At 38.0% G+C, this 16,402-nt stretch overlaps 1 protein-coding gene across 1 annotated transcript in view; it reads right to left on the bottom strand.

The window, feature by feature from the left end:
• Positions 1-16,402, bottom strand: part of ap2b1 (adaptor related protein complex 2 subunit beta 1) — a 54,827-nt gene that overhangs the window by 12,424 nt on the left and 26,001 nt on the right. The window contains exons 16-20 of the mRNA XM_089129885.1: positions 15,577-15,723; positions 12,208-12,353; positions 9,197-9,326; positions 6,273-6,357; positions 6,027-6,113 (exon numbers count right to left, since the gene is read on the bottom strand). Coding sequence (XP_088986011.1) covers positions 6,027-6,113; positions 6,273-6,357; positions 9,197-9,326; positions 12,208-12,353; positions 15,577-15,723 — 595 coding nt within the window. The remainder of the gene's footprint in view (positions 1-6,026; positions 6,114-6,272; positions 6,358-9,196; positions 9,327-12,207; positions 12,354-15,576; positions 15,724-16,402) is intronic.

Below are 16,402 nucleotides of genomic sequence, written 5' to 3' on the forward strand. Positions count from 1 at the left end.
GAGCAAAAGTAGTCTCAGACTGAATGTCTGATGCATACGACACACTTAGTCCGCCTGGAAACAAAGATGCCGTGACCCCAGACCCCCTCAAGGAAGAAGAGCGACTCTGTGTTTACAACTGTATCAATGAGCGGTTCTCAACTGGATTTTTAAAAGTATGTGAAGTCTGTAAAGTTCGCAGCATAGTTTTACACAACAGTCTGTTATTGTAGGGACATCGATGTTACATTTTCGCGCCACTAAACATGACTCGGAACAAAACTAACTGTGATTGGTTGCTTTACATGTCAGTCAGATGGCCTCTTGGCCCGTGCTTGGTGAATGAAATCTGCAATGGAGTCTCTAGACAAGGGGTCGGCAAGTAAGTTTGGCATTGGGCCAAAGACTTTTTTTGACACTAGATGGCGGGCCAGAACAAAGTCAATGGATAATTAAAAAAATTAATTGATGAAAAATGCAACTAGCATATGCGACCATTTTTTGAGAATGTGCGAGTTAAAATTTTATGTGGTCGAATATGTACGAGTGGACGCTCGCGCAACAGAACGGCGTTGTATCAGCCGCAGCAGTCCATAACTTATGTTCAAAATGAACGAGTAGGCTACATCATGAATCCATTTTCCAAACCGTGTTTTTGACTTATCCTGAATCACTATGGTACACCTATAATAAGTGTTTATATTCAGACTATTTTATCCCGGGGTCGACTCGGATGCGGAGTTGCCCAGTGCCAGCGTGACTCGCCATAGACATTAATGGAGAGAAGTAGCTCCGGCTAGTATTCTTCCGCAAGCCACGTGCAGCTTATTTATTGACTAACGTAGACGTCACGCGCATTGCACACTGATGGTGAAACGCGCCAATTATGAATTCACGAATTAAGGCATATAAAAATAAAAATGTCTCACGAAACAGCGTGCCCCTTGAAAAATTCCCATTTTTCATGGAAATTTTTTTGCTCTGTTTTGCTAAACTAACTCGTTAATTCAGAAAAACAGAGCAAACATTTTTTTTCTCATGAAAAATTAACTCGTTAATTCAGAAAAACAGAGCAAACATTTTTTTTCTCATGAAAAATTAACTCGTTAATTCAGAAAAACAGAGCAAACATTTTTTTTCTCATGAAAAATTAACTCGTTAATTCAGAAAAACAGAGCAAACATTTTTTTTCTCATCAAAAATTAACTCGTTAATTCAGAAAAACAGAGTAGATTTTTTTTCTTCAAGTGAAAGCAATACGCCTTCGTATAATGGATTACGCTACTAACATTACTAATTTTCTCACACACACACTAAAAAGTTTTAAATAAATGCCTCCCTAGTTATATACAGCTAGAAGTAACCCATGTCCTGTCCACACCATAGATGAGAAACTGTGGTATGAAGTATTTTGACTATTCTTGATTCTCTGTAAATGTACAGGCAGCAATTCTGCAGCATATCAATGAGGTTTGTAAGCGGTTGTAAAACATTAACGCTGCAAACTAATTAGAGATGTTTATTTTCTGCTGAATTAAGCTCTGAAATTATTCATCATTAGGAATCCGTTGATCCACGGACATGAACGCATGTCGTCATCCTCCTGGACTCAAGAACTGTGGCTGCATTCTGATAAAGGACAAATCAACCAGTCTCAACAACAACAAAACATGAAACAGCCTCCTACTTATTCAATTCTACGGGGGAAAAATGAGTCATTTACAAATAATACCAATGCACACAGTGCGGGGAAAAGGCATTCGGTAATATCTTGCCCTCGCTTGTGTGCTCCATTACGTGGACATTGTTATTCAAGTCATGGTAAGCTAGAGTCAATCAGCATCTCATAGCAGTCAATTATTCTCTACATGCTAATAAACACGATTGAAACTGAACTGCATGGGTTCTCCAACCAAAACAAGACATCTGAGTGAAGAAAGAAATGCTGTTTCAAACTACTGCTGTTTTAATGTGCCACTACTTGCGTCGATCACCCTAAAGGCTTTATAGTAATGGATAAAACTGCATCTGTGTGCATCTGTGTACCGTGTGTGTGCTTGCTAAAATGAGAGCAGATGAAAGCCGGGGAAGTGAGATTGTCTGATGTCTAGTAATTAAGGAACCTCTGGGCGTCTGATCAATAATTTCAGCGAGTGAAACAGGCTCTCTACGCCGGTCCCTGTGTTCGGCTGCTGCTGTATGCTCAAATTGGCTCCAGGTTGATGAATACAAATAGCAAGCTGATAAGCCTAGAAATAAACCAGCTCTGTCAGAGTCTGTGCACACAGCCAGCAACGTTCCACAGCATTCTTACATTGCCACCAGACTAAATAATTAACTATGAACAATAACGAAATGGTGGGAATGCTTCCCCCCCCCCCACTTACAATGGCATCAAGAAACTCTTTCTGCTTTTTTAAATCTGAAGGCTCACACAGTACACTGTAGATGTTGTAGTAAATCTTTAAGCAAACAATTCAACAAAATTGATGGTTTTGAAGTTGCATTCATAAATCGAGAAAGGAAGCTATTCAAAAATATTTGGGGACTATGGTGCAACAAGATTTAATACCAGGGGTGTAAAAAAACACACACACTACAGTAAGATTAGTATTTATTACACTGTCATGGCTTATTCAAATCAGAATACAATTCTTGACCTTCTCTCTGTCTCTCTCTCTCTCTCTTTCTCTCACATTTGAATATGTGGTTTCCCCTAACCCCTAACCCAACCCATCAAAGAAAACTATATGCATTTATTTTTAATTAAAAACAAAACACAAAAAAAACACACCGTTTAGCATGTTTTTTAAAATTACGAGGACACAGGAAGTGTCCGCATTGTTTACCCATGTCATTATACATATTTGTGTCCTCATAAAGGGGGAGAGGGGGGTGCTTTCCATAGACATAAAGATACTGTATATTCAATTGCCCTTACACTAACCCTATCCCTAAACCTACCAATCACAGAACATGTTTTGTCCTTGTGACCTCGCGAGGACAAGGATTTTGGATATTGCCATCTTTGCGGGGGCCACATTTTGTCCCCATTACAAAGGGTTTACCAGGCCACACACACGCACACAAAAGTCATTCAGGCATTCATTCACTCGATTTGTTCAAAATGTTTATTCTCTTTTAAACGGCTCTCTTTATGAATGAACCATTGAATCATTGATTCACCCGACTAATTCGCTCAAAACGAGAAGAAAACGATGAATAAAATGATGGTATTTATAGTACATATACAATTGATAGCTCATAATGCACTGTATAATTCAGTCCCTCCAGGATTTCACGATTTTTTTTTGTGATTTTTGCGATCAAAATGACTGATTTTGTGGTGGTAATTTCCAAAAATTTGTGAAAAAATTTGCGATTTATATATAACATTTACCATAATAGTATTCAGTCCTTCCAGAAAAACGCGGAGTTTTTTTGTGATTGTTGCGGGCAAAAATTGATGGATTACGCGGTAAACTACTGGCAGCTGTGGTTGCCAGCATCATACCGTAAATGTATGCAATTTTATGCGATGAAATTGCAGGAATTTGCAAAAATTGAGGGAACTTGCAAAAATTGCAGTTTGATGAAAAAGAGAAAAAAAAGTGATTCCCCCAACATCCTGTTCTCACTAGGCTAATGTAAGAGTCATTTCTTATTACTTCCTTTGATAAGCAAGCATACTACATCATAGAAAGTGCTGGGAATATTTAATTTCTCATCTTGTTTTATTTCAGACTGTAACGAGTGTAAATAAGGTGTGGCCCCTTTAAGAGCTGCGCGCTCCCTGTTGAACTGTCTGCAGTGTTATATGTGCGCATCGAACACCCCATGTGTGCGGGTAATTTCTGTTTGATGCTACTTCTTATATCTTATGTTGTTTATTAAGTAACGATGTGACGGTAGAACGTGTGACAGACAGTTATACGAGTTCGATTTGTGAGATGTCAATTGCCTCCGTGAGTCTGTCTGGCGTCGCGTAATTGCGTCACTTCATAACGTTCCCATGGAAACAGGGGGAAATGGCTGCTCTTATCTGAAGCAAACGCAACATTTTTTAACTTTCTGCTAAGATACATGTGACTTTTTTTGCAACGAAAATGCGAGGATCATGAAATTATGCAAACCCCGCATATTTTGCACAGAAATCGGCAATTTATGCGGCGAAAGTGCGGCGTATTTGAAAAAATGCGGCCCCCGCATAAATATGCGGACTTTGGCTGATTTTGCATTGAATTCAGCGATCGCATAATCGCGTTTTTCTGGAGGGACTGATAATTTAGTACAGAATAATTGGACTTTTAAATCAAAATCTATAACTTAATCAGTAAACATGATTAAGTTGTAAGTTATTTCAATATTAAACAAATAAGATATGTAGCAATCAATTCACAAATTGTTCATTTGTATGTTTGATTTATATTAGGGCTGTCAGTTCAATGCGTTATACACGGTGTTAATGCAAACCCATTTTAACGGCGTCAAATTTTTTAATCGCACGTCTTTTTTGGCCTAACAAACTTTGTCGTTTTTTTTTTTCATATGCTTTTGCAGGACGCGGCATGCGTGGCGCTGCGCTATAAAACCCATTAATTTCAATGGCTTGCGCCGCACAGGAGGACGTTTTGTTGCTTCGTCGACCAAAGCGCAAGTGGATCTAGCTAGACCGGAAACAAAACAACAAGGCACGCCGCACACACTTGTTTGGGCTTGCGAGCCAGCCAAATACTTGGTTAACTTTACGTTTTGAGTGGATGATGAGCGCGAGACGCCGAAATGATGCCAATTAGATTCTGAATGGAAACTTTACTTTACTAAAAAGCTGCCAAATGGTTCAATTGACAAGACCAAAGTGATCTGTGTGTTTTGTCGTTGTGAACTGAGCTATCATCATCGCGATCGCCGCACGTCCAGTCTGAAATACCACTTGATGATGGTCAAGCACACACACACACACACACAGCTGATGCGAATTCTACGCCCTCTCGTCAATATCAGGACCTCGTCAGTATTTCTTTCACCCTTTTATTGATGGACAGTGTTACATTGTGTGAGAGATTATTTGCTCCAAGTGAGAATGTTAGTGTGAAATTGAACACAGTATATGCCAATGTTGTTTGCAGTAAAAAAAAAAAAAAAACATTCGCACAAAGCAAGCCAATCCACTTTTCCATGTTGATAAGAGCATTAAAATGAGAAAAAATAATGTGAGAAAAAGAAATCAAGAGACATTTAGAATAGATAAAAATCTATGATTAATCGCGAGTTAAAGGGTAACTAAACCCCTGGTCAGAGCCTGACTCCACCCACTGGCAATATTTGAAAAATGCTGGAAAAGTGGGCAGAGCCCAGCGGAGGGGGGCGTGCACCTGAGACGCATCTCTTTGTATGAAACTTGCCTACGTCACCAACAACCGCTGTGTCACGTACCACCGCAAACATCCAATAGGAAAATTCAACTGCAGTAGCCACCGTTCAACCTGAAGAGGGCGGCACTAAGACGTTTTTACACCATATATTGTAGAAATAGAACACTTTATAAACAAATGCCAAAAAAGTTACTCGAATCAATGACTGGTATTAATAAAGATCCATTCTTACAGATCATTAACTAAAAAAAGTTGGTTAAGTGTTTAGTTACTCTTTAACTACGGCATTAATGCGATTAATTGCGATTAAATATTTTAATCGTTTGACAGCACTAATATATATACTTCAGACATACTGGTTTGAGTATTGGTTTTGAGTTAAATTGGCTGTGAAAAAAACTAAACGGCCTCTCAACCACAGACACATTGTAGCAGGTGGTAACATGCTGCATCATGAACCAGCTTGGGTTTAGAGAAAGGCCAAAATACAAAGAGGTAAGAGCACTCTGCCAAACAGAGCAAAGAGACCTTTGCAGCTGCACCTGCTGTTTGCAAACTTTTCTCTCTGCTAAATGCCTTTCATTCAGTGACCACTGATCCATACGTTGCAAAACACCTACACACAAACTCGTGAGTCGTGAGTAGTGCATGTTGAGGACTAGATCACCTCACCTGCGTTTAAGTGGCATTCTTTGATCTGGTACTGCAGCTCATTCTCGTTCGGTATGTCCTTCCATGTGGCCAAGAACACCTGACGCTCTGTTGAGGAAGAGTTTACATGTTATCATATGGGATTGGCCAATCAGTGTCTATCTATAGTGAGTTCAATCCTAGCTACATCTCATCAATCCACTCTTTTATTAAGCCTTTACGGTGTGCTATTTTTAGAGTAAGCATGTGTGCGCAGAGTGCTCGTACCCATTTTGCCGTCCTCCACGAAGAACACGTTGAGAGGGATCAGCGTGCTGAAGTAGAAGACATCAATATTGTTTTTCACGGCCACCTGCAGCGAGGAAGGTTGAGTGGTCAGACTTTTATACACTCCCCGTATAAGGGGACTAAAACGCCTCTGCAGCCTGACTGCATTTTTGATACCACACTTATTTTCCAAATGGAAAAAGCTTTCAGCTGCATTGAAAATGAAAGAATAGGAGAAGGGGAACAAGAGCAAAAGAGAAGGCTAGTAGAAGTCAATGGTCAGACCCCGTTGATGAGTTCTTTCATATTTTACACAAATGTTATTAGACTCTAAAGCGAACCATGGAAATCCAATGAATAAATTATGGCACATTTGAGCCTTTCTATTTTTAGACAACCAGTGTGTCTATTGATGGCAAGAAAGTTTATTTGTACTCTTGTTTATTAATAAAAGCAAAATAAGCAGACTTTTTTTTAATTTAGACTAGAGGAAAATGTGTTATTTTTCATGTTTTGGCCAACAACTGACAAATAGCTAATATTAAAATGCTAGATTTTGTCCAAATACATAAAAATAAATACCTAAAAACTAAAATTAATCATTTTAAATGCTACAGGTAAATTTGGGCATCGCAGCCTTATAATGTACGGTGTTAAAAAAGATAAAGTAAATTTAAAGAGTAAATTTAAAGGAGTAGTTCACTTTTAAAAAAAAACTTTTGCTGATAATATACTCACCTCCATTTCATCCAAGATGTCCATGTCTTTCTTTCTTTAGTCGAAAAGATGAAAAGAAACATTCCAGGATTTTCTCCATATAATGGACTTCAATGGAAACCAAACTGTTCAAGGTCCAAATGAGAGTTTCATTGCAGCTTCAAACAGTCTTATAAGGAATAAGGGTCTTATCTAGCGAAACGATCGTTCATTTAAAAAATAAACAAAAAGTTTAAGTTTTATAAGCACAAATGCTCGCCTTGCTCTGTTCTGTGATGCGCGTCCGTGACTCTCCTGTTCAAACTCGTTCATCAAATTGAACAAATCTTTTTTCGAGTCATGACTCGAAGGGTCCTAGATAAGACCCTTATTCATCGTCTGGTGTCGTTTAAAGCCCTTTGAAGATGCACTGAAACTCTCATTTGGACCTTAAACCATTTGGTTCCCATTGAAGTCCATTATATGGAGAAAATCCTGGAATGTTTTCATCAAAAACATTAATTTCTGTTCGACTGAAGAAAGAAAGACGTGGACATCTTGGATGACATGGGGGTGAGTAAATTATCAGCACTTTTTTTTTAAATGAACTACTCCTTTAAGTAAGTGTTAGACGATGGCAAATGTAATCTTAACAAAAAAAAAAAAAAAAAGGAAGTTAGCATGCACAGTTAAATGTTGAATATTGGCCATTCCCAATAAATGTAAAAATATCTCTAATATTGGCCAATAACCAATATAGTACTACACATAAATTGTTCATGTATACATAATATTCAATAGTCAAAAAAGAGAAACATATACATGGATGAATTATAAGATCTATAAAATGCATTTACAAAATAGATGAATTTTCATTTCATGCCATATTTAAAGTGGACCTATAATGCCTTTTTTTCAAAGTCTTGATTTTGTTTTTAGGGTCTACTAGAATAGATTCAACAAACATGTTATTTTTCAATTTTTTTGACATTGTTGCAGCACTTCTCTTCCCAGTCTGTCAGTAACACTATTTAATTCCAGTCTCTATGAAGCCCCTCCTTCCAAAAAGCACAATGTGCTCTGATTGTTTGGTTGTGATTGGTCGAGCATGTCGAGCGTATTTTTGGAAATGTCATGCCCCTTACTATAACTGTGAGTTTCAATACACTACCCTTTTTTGCATGGGTGACAATTATTTAAATGAGGAGTATCGTTAAATGGTCTTTCCCGGAGGAAAACTCAAGACTACAATCAAGGTGTTTTTGCAAACTGATTTAGAGAATTTGAAACTTTACAGCCCTTTTTCATGCTTAAACAGCAACATTAAACACTAAAGAAAGTTGAAAATGTAAAAAAAAAGAAGCATAATAGGGGTCTGCTTTAAATTTTATGGAAAAGGGTGGTTGGCATTCTCTTCAAAATTTCTCTTTTTGTGTTCCACAGAAGAAACTCGCATAGGTTTGGGTGAGTAAATGAAAACTGTTTAATTAACATGGACATGGTCAGGTCATTTCATCACCGGGCCACTCAAAGGGCATTCAGTTCCTCTTCAGCTCATTAGAAGGTTGAAATCATTAACACAAGCCATAAACACTCAACAGGCAGCTCTGTTTAATACCAAAGTGCCAGATGCTTGACACAAGCAACACAAAGAAAAGTCACAGAAAGGTATCCTTAAACTGAAGATCCGATGAACCAAAGATATGAGAGAAATAGAGAGGTGGACGAGTGTCAAGGAGATGGAGGTGTGACATCATGGTGTAAATGTTAAGGAAGGAACAGAGTAAGAGCATATCAGCTGGATATCCATCCAAAGATAAGCCAACGCTCTGTAGTATAACTAATGAGGCAGAAACATGTCGATATAAATCATATGAAATGACGATGATTCATAGCGACATTTGTCTCTGATTGATTATCAGCATTAGTAGACTAGATGCCGTGGGCAAGTGCTCATTATCTAGAGTGGTTTAAAGGAATCAAATGTAATGTTTTGCAGCTGCTGTTCACCCGAATGATCTCAGTAACTAATGAAGCACGTGGGGACAACTGACTCAAATAATCAGAGACTTTGTGCCCGCTGTGCAGTCGAAAGCCTGGAGGTTTGGATACACAGTGATGTAATTTAAACATTAACGGCATATTTGTAATGGTTTAGGGCCTATTGGCGTGTGTGGGTGTTTATGGGGGTGTAAAAGTACGTGGCAAAGGGCAGTTGTGCATCGTACCTGTAGGTTGTTTAGTGGGTCCATCTTCATCACAGGTCCGATGGTGTTGAGAGGGAGGGAGATGTCGATGCTTTGGCTGGGCATCAGCGGAGTGTGAATGGGGAGAGGTGTGGTGGGGATCACTCCAAAACTAAAGACAAGACAACAAACAAAGACACCGTGATTATGGTATCTCATAGCTCTACTTAAAGGAGTAGTTCACTTTTAAAAAAACTTTTGCTGATAATTAACTCACCCCCATGTCATCCAAGATATCCATGTCTTTCTTTCTTCAGTCGAAAAGAAATTAAGGTTTTTGATGAAAACATTCCAGGATTTTTCTCCATATAATGGACTTCAATGGGAACCAAACGGTTCAAGGTCCAAAAGACAGTTTCAGTGCAAAATGCAAATAGTTCAAAGGACTTAAAACGATTCCAGACGATGAATAAGGGTCTTATCAAGCGAAACCATCGCTCATTTAAAAAAAATAACAAAGTTTAAGTTTTATAAGCTCAAATGCTCGCCTTGCTCTGTTCTGTGATGCGCGATCGTGAACTCTCCTGTTCGAACTCGTTCATCAAAATGAGCGAATCTTTTCCCAAGTCAACTTGTTCATTTCGTTCATTGAATGAACCAAATGACACAAAAAAAAAAGATTAGTTCATTTTGATAAACAAGATAAAACAGGAGAGTCACAAACGCGTGTCACAGAACAGAGCAAGGCGAACATTTGAGCTTATAAAACTTAAACTTTGTTATTTATTTTAAAAATGAGAAATCGTGTCGCTTGATAAGACCCTTTTTCATAGCCTGAAATCATTTAAAGCCCTTTGAACAGTTTACAGTTTGCACTGAAACTGTCTATTGGACCTTGAACCGTTTGGTTCCCATTGAAGTTCATTATATAGAGAAAAATCCTGGAATGTTTTCATCAAAAACCTTAATTTCTTTTCGACTGAAGAAAGAATGACATGGACATCTTGGATGACATGGGGGAGAGTAAATTATCAGCAATTTTTAAAAAAAAAAGTACTACTCCTTTAATGTATCAGGGGTGTGAAGTAATGATTTACAAATACTACTGTAATAACTAGTTCACAATTGTGTACTCTTACTTAAGTACATTTTAAGGGATTTATCTGTCCTTTTACCTCCGTTTGTTTCTAATATATATTTTTTTTATATCAGTGTGATTGGATAGGGAGAGAGTAATGTGTGTCCATGCCTCATGGTTTGCAGTGCAGTGTGTGGGTTCACTACTCGCTGCTCCTAACTTTGATGGGTTAAATGCATTGGACAAATTCCAAGAACGAGTTACCATATTTGGCCTTCACGTCACTCACTTTTCGAGCAATGTGAATTTACGTTTAAATTTTTAACATTCAGTGGACTGGAATTACAATGTAGTTCATGTTAGCTCACCATCTTAGCCTATTTCAGTGCATTAGGTGAGATTCACGGTTTGATAATATTAGTGATTCTCATTTCTTTATCTCAAAGCCTAAAACTGGCACCGTTCTGGAGAGAATTGGCTTATTTTTTAATCTCGCTCTTTTTAAGCCATCTCTGGTGCGTGAGACTAAACTCTTATGAATTTCTAAAGGTTTTTGTATTCTTTGCACTGTTCTGAACTTTGATATTTCATGTGATACAATAGCTTGCTCAGTGTTTATTAAGGCTTTACAACTATTTAATTTTTTGCCCAAAGATTATTATTTAAATAGTGAGTGTACAGAAAACTTAAATGTCATAGTCTTTTCGTGTTGGTTTAATGTATTTTAAAATGTTGGCAGTCAAAATGAAAACTGTTAAACAAAAGATTGAGAATTACAGTATGTCCCCGTTTTTCTACATTTTTAATTTGCACTGTACAGTGTTTATTATAAGTGCAGAATCGACAGCTCACTACTCACTACAAAAGAGTACTTTTAAAAGAGCTACTCTTTTATTTTTACTCAAGTGGTTTTTTGGGCTTGTAATTTTTACTCTACTCACACTACTTTTTGTGAGGGAAAGTAATGGTAGTTTTACTTAAACACTTAGCAAATGAGAAAAAAAGTTAAGAGTTTCTGGCTATGTGGCTTGTAACTTAAGAATAAAAAAAAAAACAATTCATATTTTAAATAAATAACCATGTAAAAGTGATTATATAATCCTAAATAGATCTTTAGATAATCTAAAGAAAATTACCATCAGAAGTTTAGTTAGGAAATGGGATGTTTTATTTGTTTTAATGGCGAAACATTTATAATAACTTAAAATATACAAATTATATGGTCAAAAAGCAATGTTGTGAAATATTATTTTTTTAATAACTGTTGCTATATTTTAATCTATTTAATACATTTACTGTGTAATTTATTCCTGTGGTGACAAAGCTGAATTTTCAGCATCATTACTCCAGTCTTCAGCGTCACATGATCCTTCAGAAATCACTCTAATATGATGATTTGATGTTTAAGAATCATTTCTTATACTATTATTATGGTAAATGTTATATATAAATCGCAATTTTTTTCCACAAATTTTTGGAAATTACCACCACAAAATCAGTCATTTTGATTGCAAAAATCACACAAAAAAATCGTGAAATCCTGGAGGGACTGCTTATTATTATCAGTGTTGAAAACGGTTGTGCTGCTTAATGTTGTGGAAAACATGATGCAGGATTCTTTGAAAAACAGGAACTTTAAAAGCATTTATTTGAAATATAATTTTTTTGTGACATTATCTTTTTACTCTGACTTTGGTGCGTCCTTAACAAATAAAACAATTAATTCCGATCTAATAAAAAATCCAAACTTTTGAATGGTAATGTATAAAATTTATAGTCAACAAAATTAATTAAAAAAAAAATCAATATACAAATTATATATAATAATTTAGTATATAAAATATATAACTAAATAAAATATAACTAAATAAAAAATATACTGGTACTTTTTATTATAAATCAATAATTACTTATAAATCTAAAACCTGAGCCTGGTAACCGGAAATATGCCAGAATGATTATCACAATCACAGACCTGTTCTTGTTGAACTGGATGGCGAAGTCAGTCATGTGCTGCAGGGCTTTATTGGTGAAGTTCATGTCCATGTACATGTGTCCCTGACGCCGAGAGAAGGTTCCAGATATCTCCAGTCCTTTGGCCTTGACTGCTGGCAGCCATACCTTCAAAAACCACACCAATAAGCGTTCACAGTATCTCCCCCATTTTACAGTCTGTCTACTGATTAAATCAATGATATGAGGCTCTCTAAGAGGACAACTAGTCATTCTAAACTGAAGGACACCTAATAGAGTCTGACATTCACCCACACTCACTCACCCAGACACTGTTGCTTACAAGAACTGAGCTGGCATCCAAAATGAAGAAAAAAAGAGACAAATTAACATAAATATAACAGGATGAGGCACCCGGGTCTTTGATAACTCCACAAGGTAGGTCATAAAGTACACTTCTAGGGAGTAATTGTGCTCTGTCCTGCTCCACTGACCTACTCTGGCTCCAATGGAGCTCTTATTAATGATGATTCCCGAGACTTCATTCCCCAAGAAGCTATTCTGCGCGCGTTTATTTATGTAGCACATGAAGTTAATGCTGGAGAAATGGAAATAGACTGATCTGCACTTTTTGTCCTCGCGGGAACAGGCCCTTCATTGTAAATAAAATGGCTGCTGGGAAAATCTGACCCAGTGGCACAAAAAAAAGACAGCAGTTTCTCCCTGAAGTTGGAGGGCAAGAGCTGGGCAATACTTGTTCCTGTAGCTCAAACAGTAGAGCGTTGGGTCCAAGGTCATGGGTTCGATTCCCAGGGAAAGCAAGAACTGTTAAGAATGTAAATGCTTACCTTGTTGAAATGCAATGCAAGTCACTTTGGATAAAGGAGTCTGCCAAATGCATGAATGTAAATGTCAATGTAAAATGTTCTGCGGCGTAATGCTAATTCAATACGCTGCATCAAAGCGGTCACTTAGAAGAAAATGGCAGGCCAGTGTGTCAGTATGTAGCTGGAAATAAGAAACGATGGGCCTCGCTGGTGGGTTCAACTCTTTCCAGTGCCTTCAGCTGGATGACAGCTCTAGTTATGGGATACCATTGATTTCTTTTTTTAGCTACGTACTGATACAATTGCCTGTCAGTTTCTTCGAAGCTCCGCTTTTAGGACCACAGCAAGCTTTTCTTTGACCATTAGCATTTTTTGGGCTCGCCATGTTCTAACATTACACTCAGACACGGTGTATTTCTTGGCTGCTTAATGAGAGTTGTTTGACTCTGCTGGGATTATTAGTCCTGGGGGAAACACTCTTTTGACACGTATTTGGTGAATAATTGACATCTAAAAGTGAAGACCGTGAATATAAAGGTGTTTTCACACAGTCTGAGTGCAATTGTTCCTGGCGCCCCTGGCTTAAAACAATTCCAATAAATCACAGAAGTACTGGGATAGTACACTGATGTCTACAGTCGTGTAACAGAGCAAAATAGAGCAAACCACCTTTTAAAAGTAACATGGCGCTTTAATTAACAATAGGCTCTATGCACGAACGCTGCTGACATATTTCCGGTAGAATCTCTGCATAGCGCGTTCTATAGCGAAGTGTGCTAGCGGCCAAACTTTAACAAAATTAATTTTCTCAGAAACAAGACAACGATTTTAGAAACCGATTCGCTAGTCGGATTTCGCATGTTATGAGAAATTACTCACCCTCAAAGTTGTCGTCGTAACTCGAAATATATAATTTAAAAGTAATTTAATTCTCTTTCTTACTCTTAGGTGTGACAGCTAATGCTGGGTACACACCAAAAGATAATCGAGCTGATTTTGGGCTGATTTCCCCCCTTCCGAGAATCCTAGCTATGTCCCGATTATCTTGATGGTTCTACAGATTATCTTATCAGATTCTCCCTTGGTGTGAGGCGTGTTAAGAGTGTCCGAACCAGCTCGAAGAATGTCAGAGCCGCCACGATCGCGAATTGTAAATATTCAACATGATCAGAAATCCTGATGTGTGGGGGGAACCCACACAATATCCAATCAGAAAGCGAGATAATGGAAGACGAAAGCATAACAAACGCAGTCATGGCGCAGTACAAAGTTAAACTGATGTCAAGCTCTATAGCCATAATAATACTAGTAAGTTTAGTAACTATCTCTGGCCAGAGTATTTAAAAATGGCGGGGTTATTTTGGATACTCCATCTGGCGCGTGCAATGATGACGCAGTGAATGGTGACAATTCTCTCTGACCAATCAGCAGTCGGCATTGTTTTCACGTGACATTTTAAGCCAAGTTCACACTACAGGATTTTAAACCCGATTTATGCCCGATTTGCAAATCATTGAGCTCCCAGAGAGGTCAGGGTGTTATCGCGTGCAAATCGCTGGGGATTAGCGGACGATGAACGCTTGCCAATCTGTTAGTATGAAAGAGCTAACAACGCAGACGCCTCGCCGAACCCAGAAAAATATCTAGCCTGCTAGATATCCAGAGCCGTCACGTGACTCAACCATCATGACTGATGTCATGAGTATAGCCAATCATAGCAACGCATGGGTTGAGGACACCAGGTAATCTTAGTTTTTCTTATTTTATTTTTTTTGTTGCATTTTTTTTCCTCAGAGCAGATCGTCGCGCAAACAGTGTGCAGCACTAGTTTCTGTCTGATGTCCATATTCGTGTGTTGTGTTCTCTTCTTCTCTGGGTATTGGCGCAATATTTATTTATTTATTTATTACGTGTTTTTTCGTGACAAAACGTGGTTTGTAGACAAGATAGAATTGTTGGGTGACAGAGTTGTTGTCAACTCGTTATTTATTTGATTATTTTCAGGATTTAGACCGTAACATAGTACTGAAACAGCTCTCATTGAGTCACAAATGATTTGCTCTTATCATCCGATCGTGGTTGTATCTCTATGTAGTGAGTTGTCAACCCGTGTAGTGAGTTACCTCCTGTTGTGGATCAATCACGTTGTGTTGTGTGGTGTGAACAGCTGAACAACTTGAACACTCATGATTTCACTGAGAGCAAGTCATGTAGTGTGAACCGCACAGTGCAGCCCGACGTTTTAAAATCATGTTAGTGTGAACAAGGCTTTAGTATTGCTTCAGCTCGCCTTAGCTTGCTCAGAACCACAAAAAAAAAAGTACCCGAAAGCAGGTACAGGTACAAATTTTACACAGTGGAAAACCAAACAAAGGTGAGCCGAGCCGAGCTGGTAATGTGTAGTGGAAAAGCGCCATTTGATCTTGACTACACACGCTTGTTGGTATGAGGAGTTTGGTGGATTTGGAAAGGTTCTGGCTGTTTTCATTGGTTGGCTGGCTGCTTAAAGATCAGAAACAAAGGTGCAGGGTTATGGTTTAAAGATACAAGCAAGTAGCACTCACAGTTTTAGGTGTCACATATCCTCCTGTAGTAATGGACATTCCTGTGGACAACTCAAACAGGTCATTGAGCCCACTGCTGAGGGCAGCAGGTGTAGGAGACGGCGCAAAAGTGTTGGGTACCGATGACGGGATAAAGTTTTGGCCCACCTGCGAGACACACACATAGGGGTCAAAGGGTTTAATCTACTTCTGCACGTGTTCATGTAACCCTTTAAACAAAAGCAACAGGATTTCTACAGTAAATGATCCAAACAAGAAATGTAGGTACAAAAAAATCTCCAGAGTCATTCTGTGTCAACATAACCAGAAGTACTTGACTTTTTTTTTTTATTCTGGTGAAAAGAAGAAAACCAAATGATTAAATTCCATGGATGAATATTTACTGAGTAATCCACTATTTTATAAAAAGGGGACAAATTTCACCTGAGATTTAGAGCCAAATAACAGGGGGAAAATGACCTTATTAGAAAGATAGTAACATTATTATCTTATTTTTACACAGAGATTGGTAAGTCTATTTGTAACATCAGCTAACTTTAGCAATCCCTGTTCTATTATATGCCAATGGCGACAGTCCAAAAATGGGAAAAAGTACTTTTACGCAGAAGTTTTTTTTTTAAAGTTTGCTAGCCTGTCACTCAAGAAGTATTAATAATAATAATAATTTCTTACATTTTTATAGCAATTTTCTCTGCACTCAAAGCGCTTTACATAGAAGGGGATCTCCTCTGACAACCACCACCAATGTGCAGCATTACCTGGATGATGCGACGGCAGCCATATTGCGCCAGTATGCCCACCACACACCAGCTTACAGGTGGAGAGA

The sequence above is a fragment of the Pimephales promelas genome, chromosome 4, assembly GCF_988280905.1.
Source record: "Pimephales promelas chromosome 4, fPimPro1.hap1.1, whole genome shotgun sequence".
Taxonomy (NCBI): Eukaryota; Metazoa; Chordata; class Actinopteri; order Cypriniformes; family Leuciscidae; genus Pimephales; species Pimephales promelas.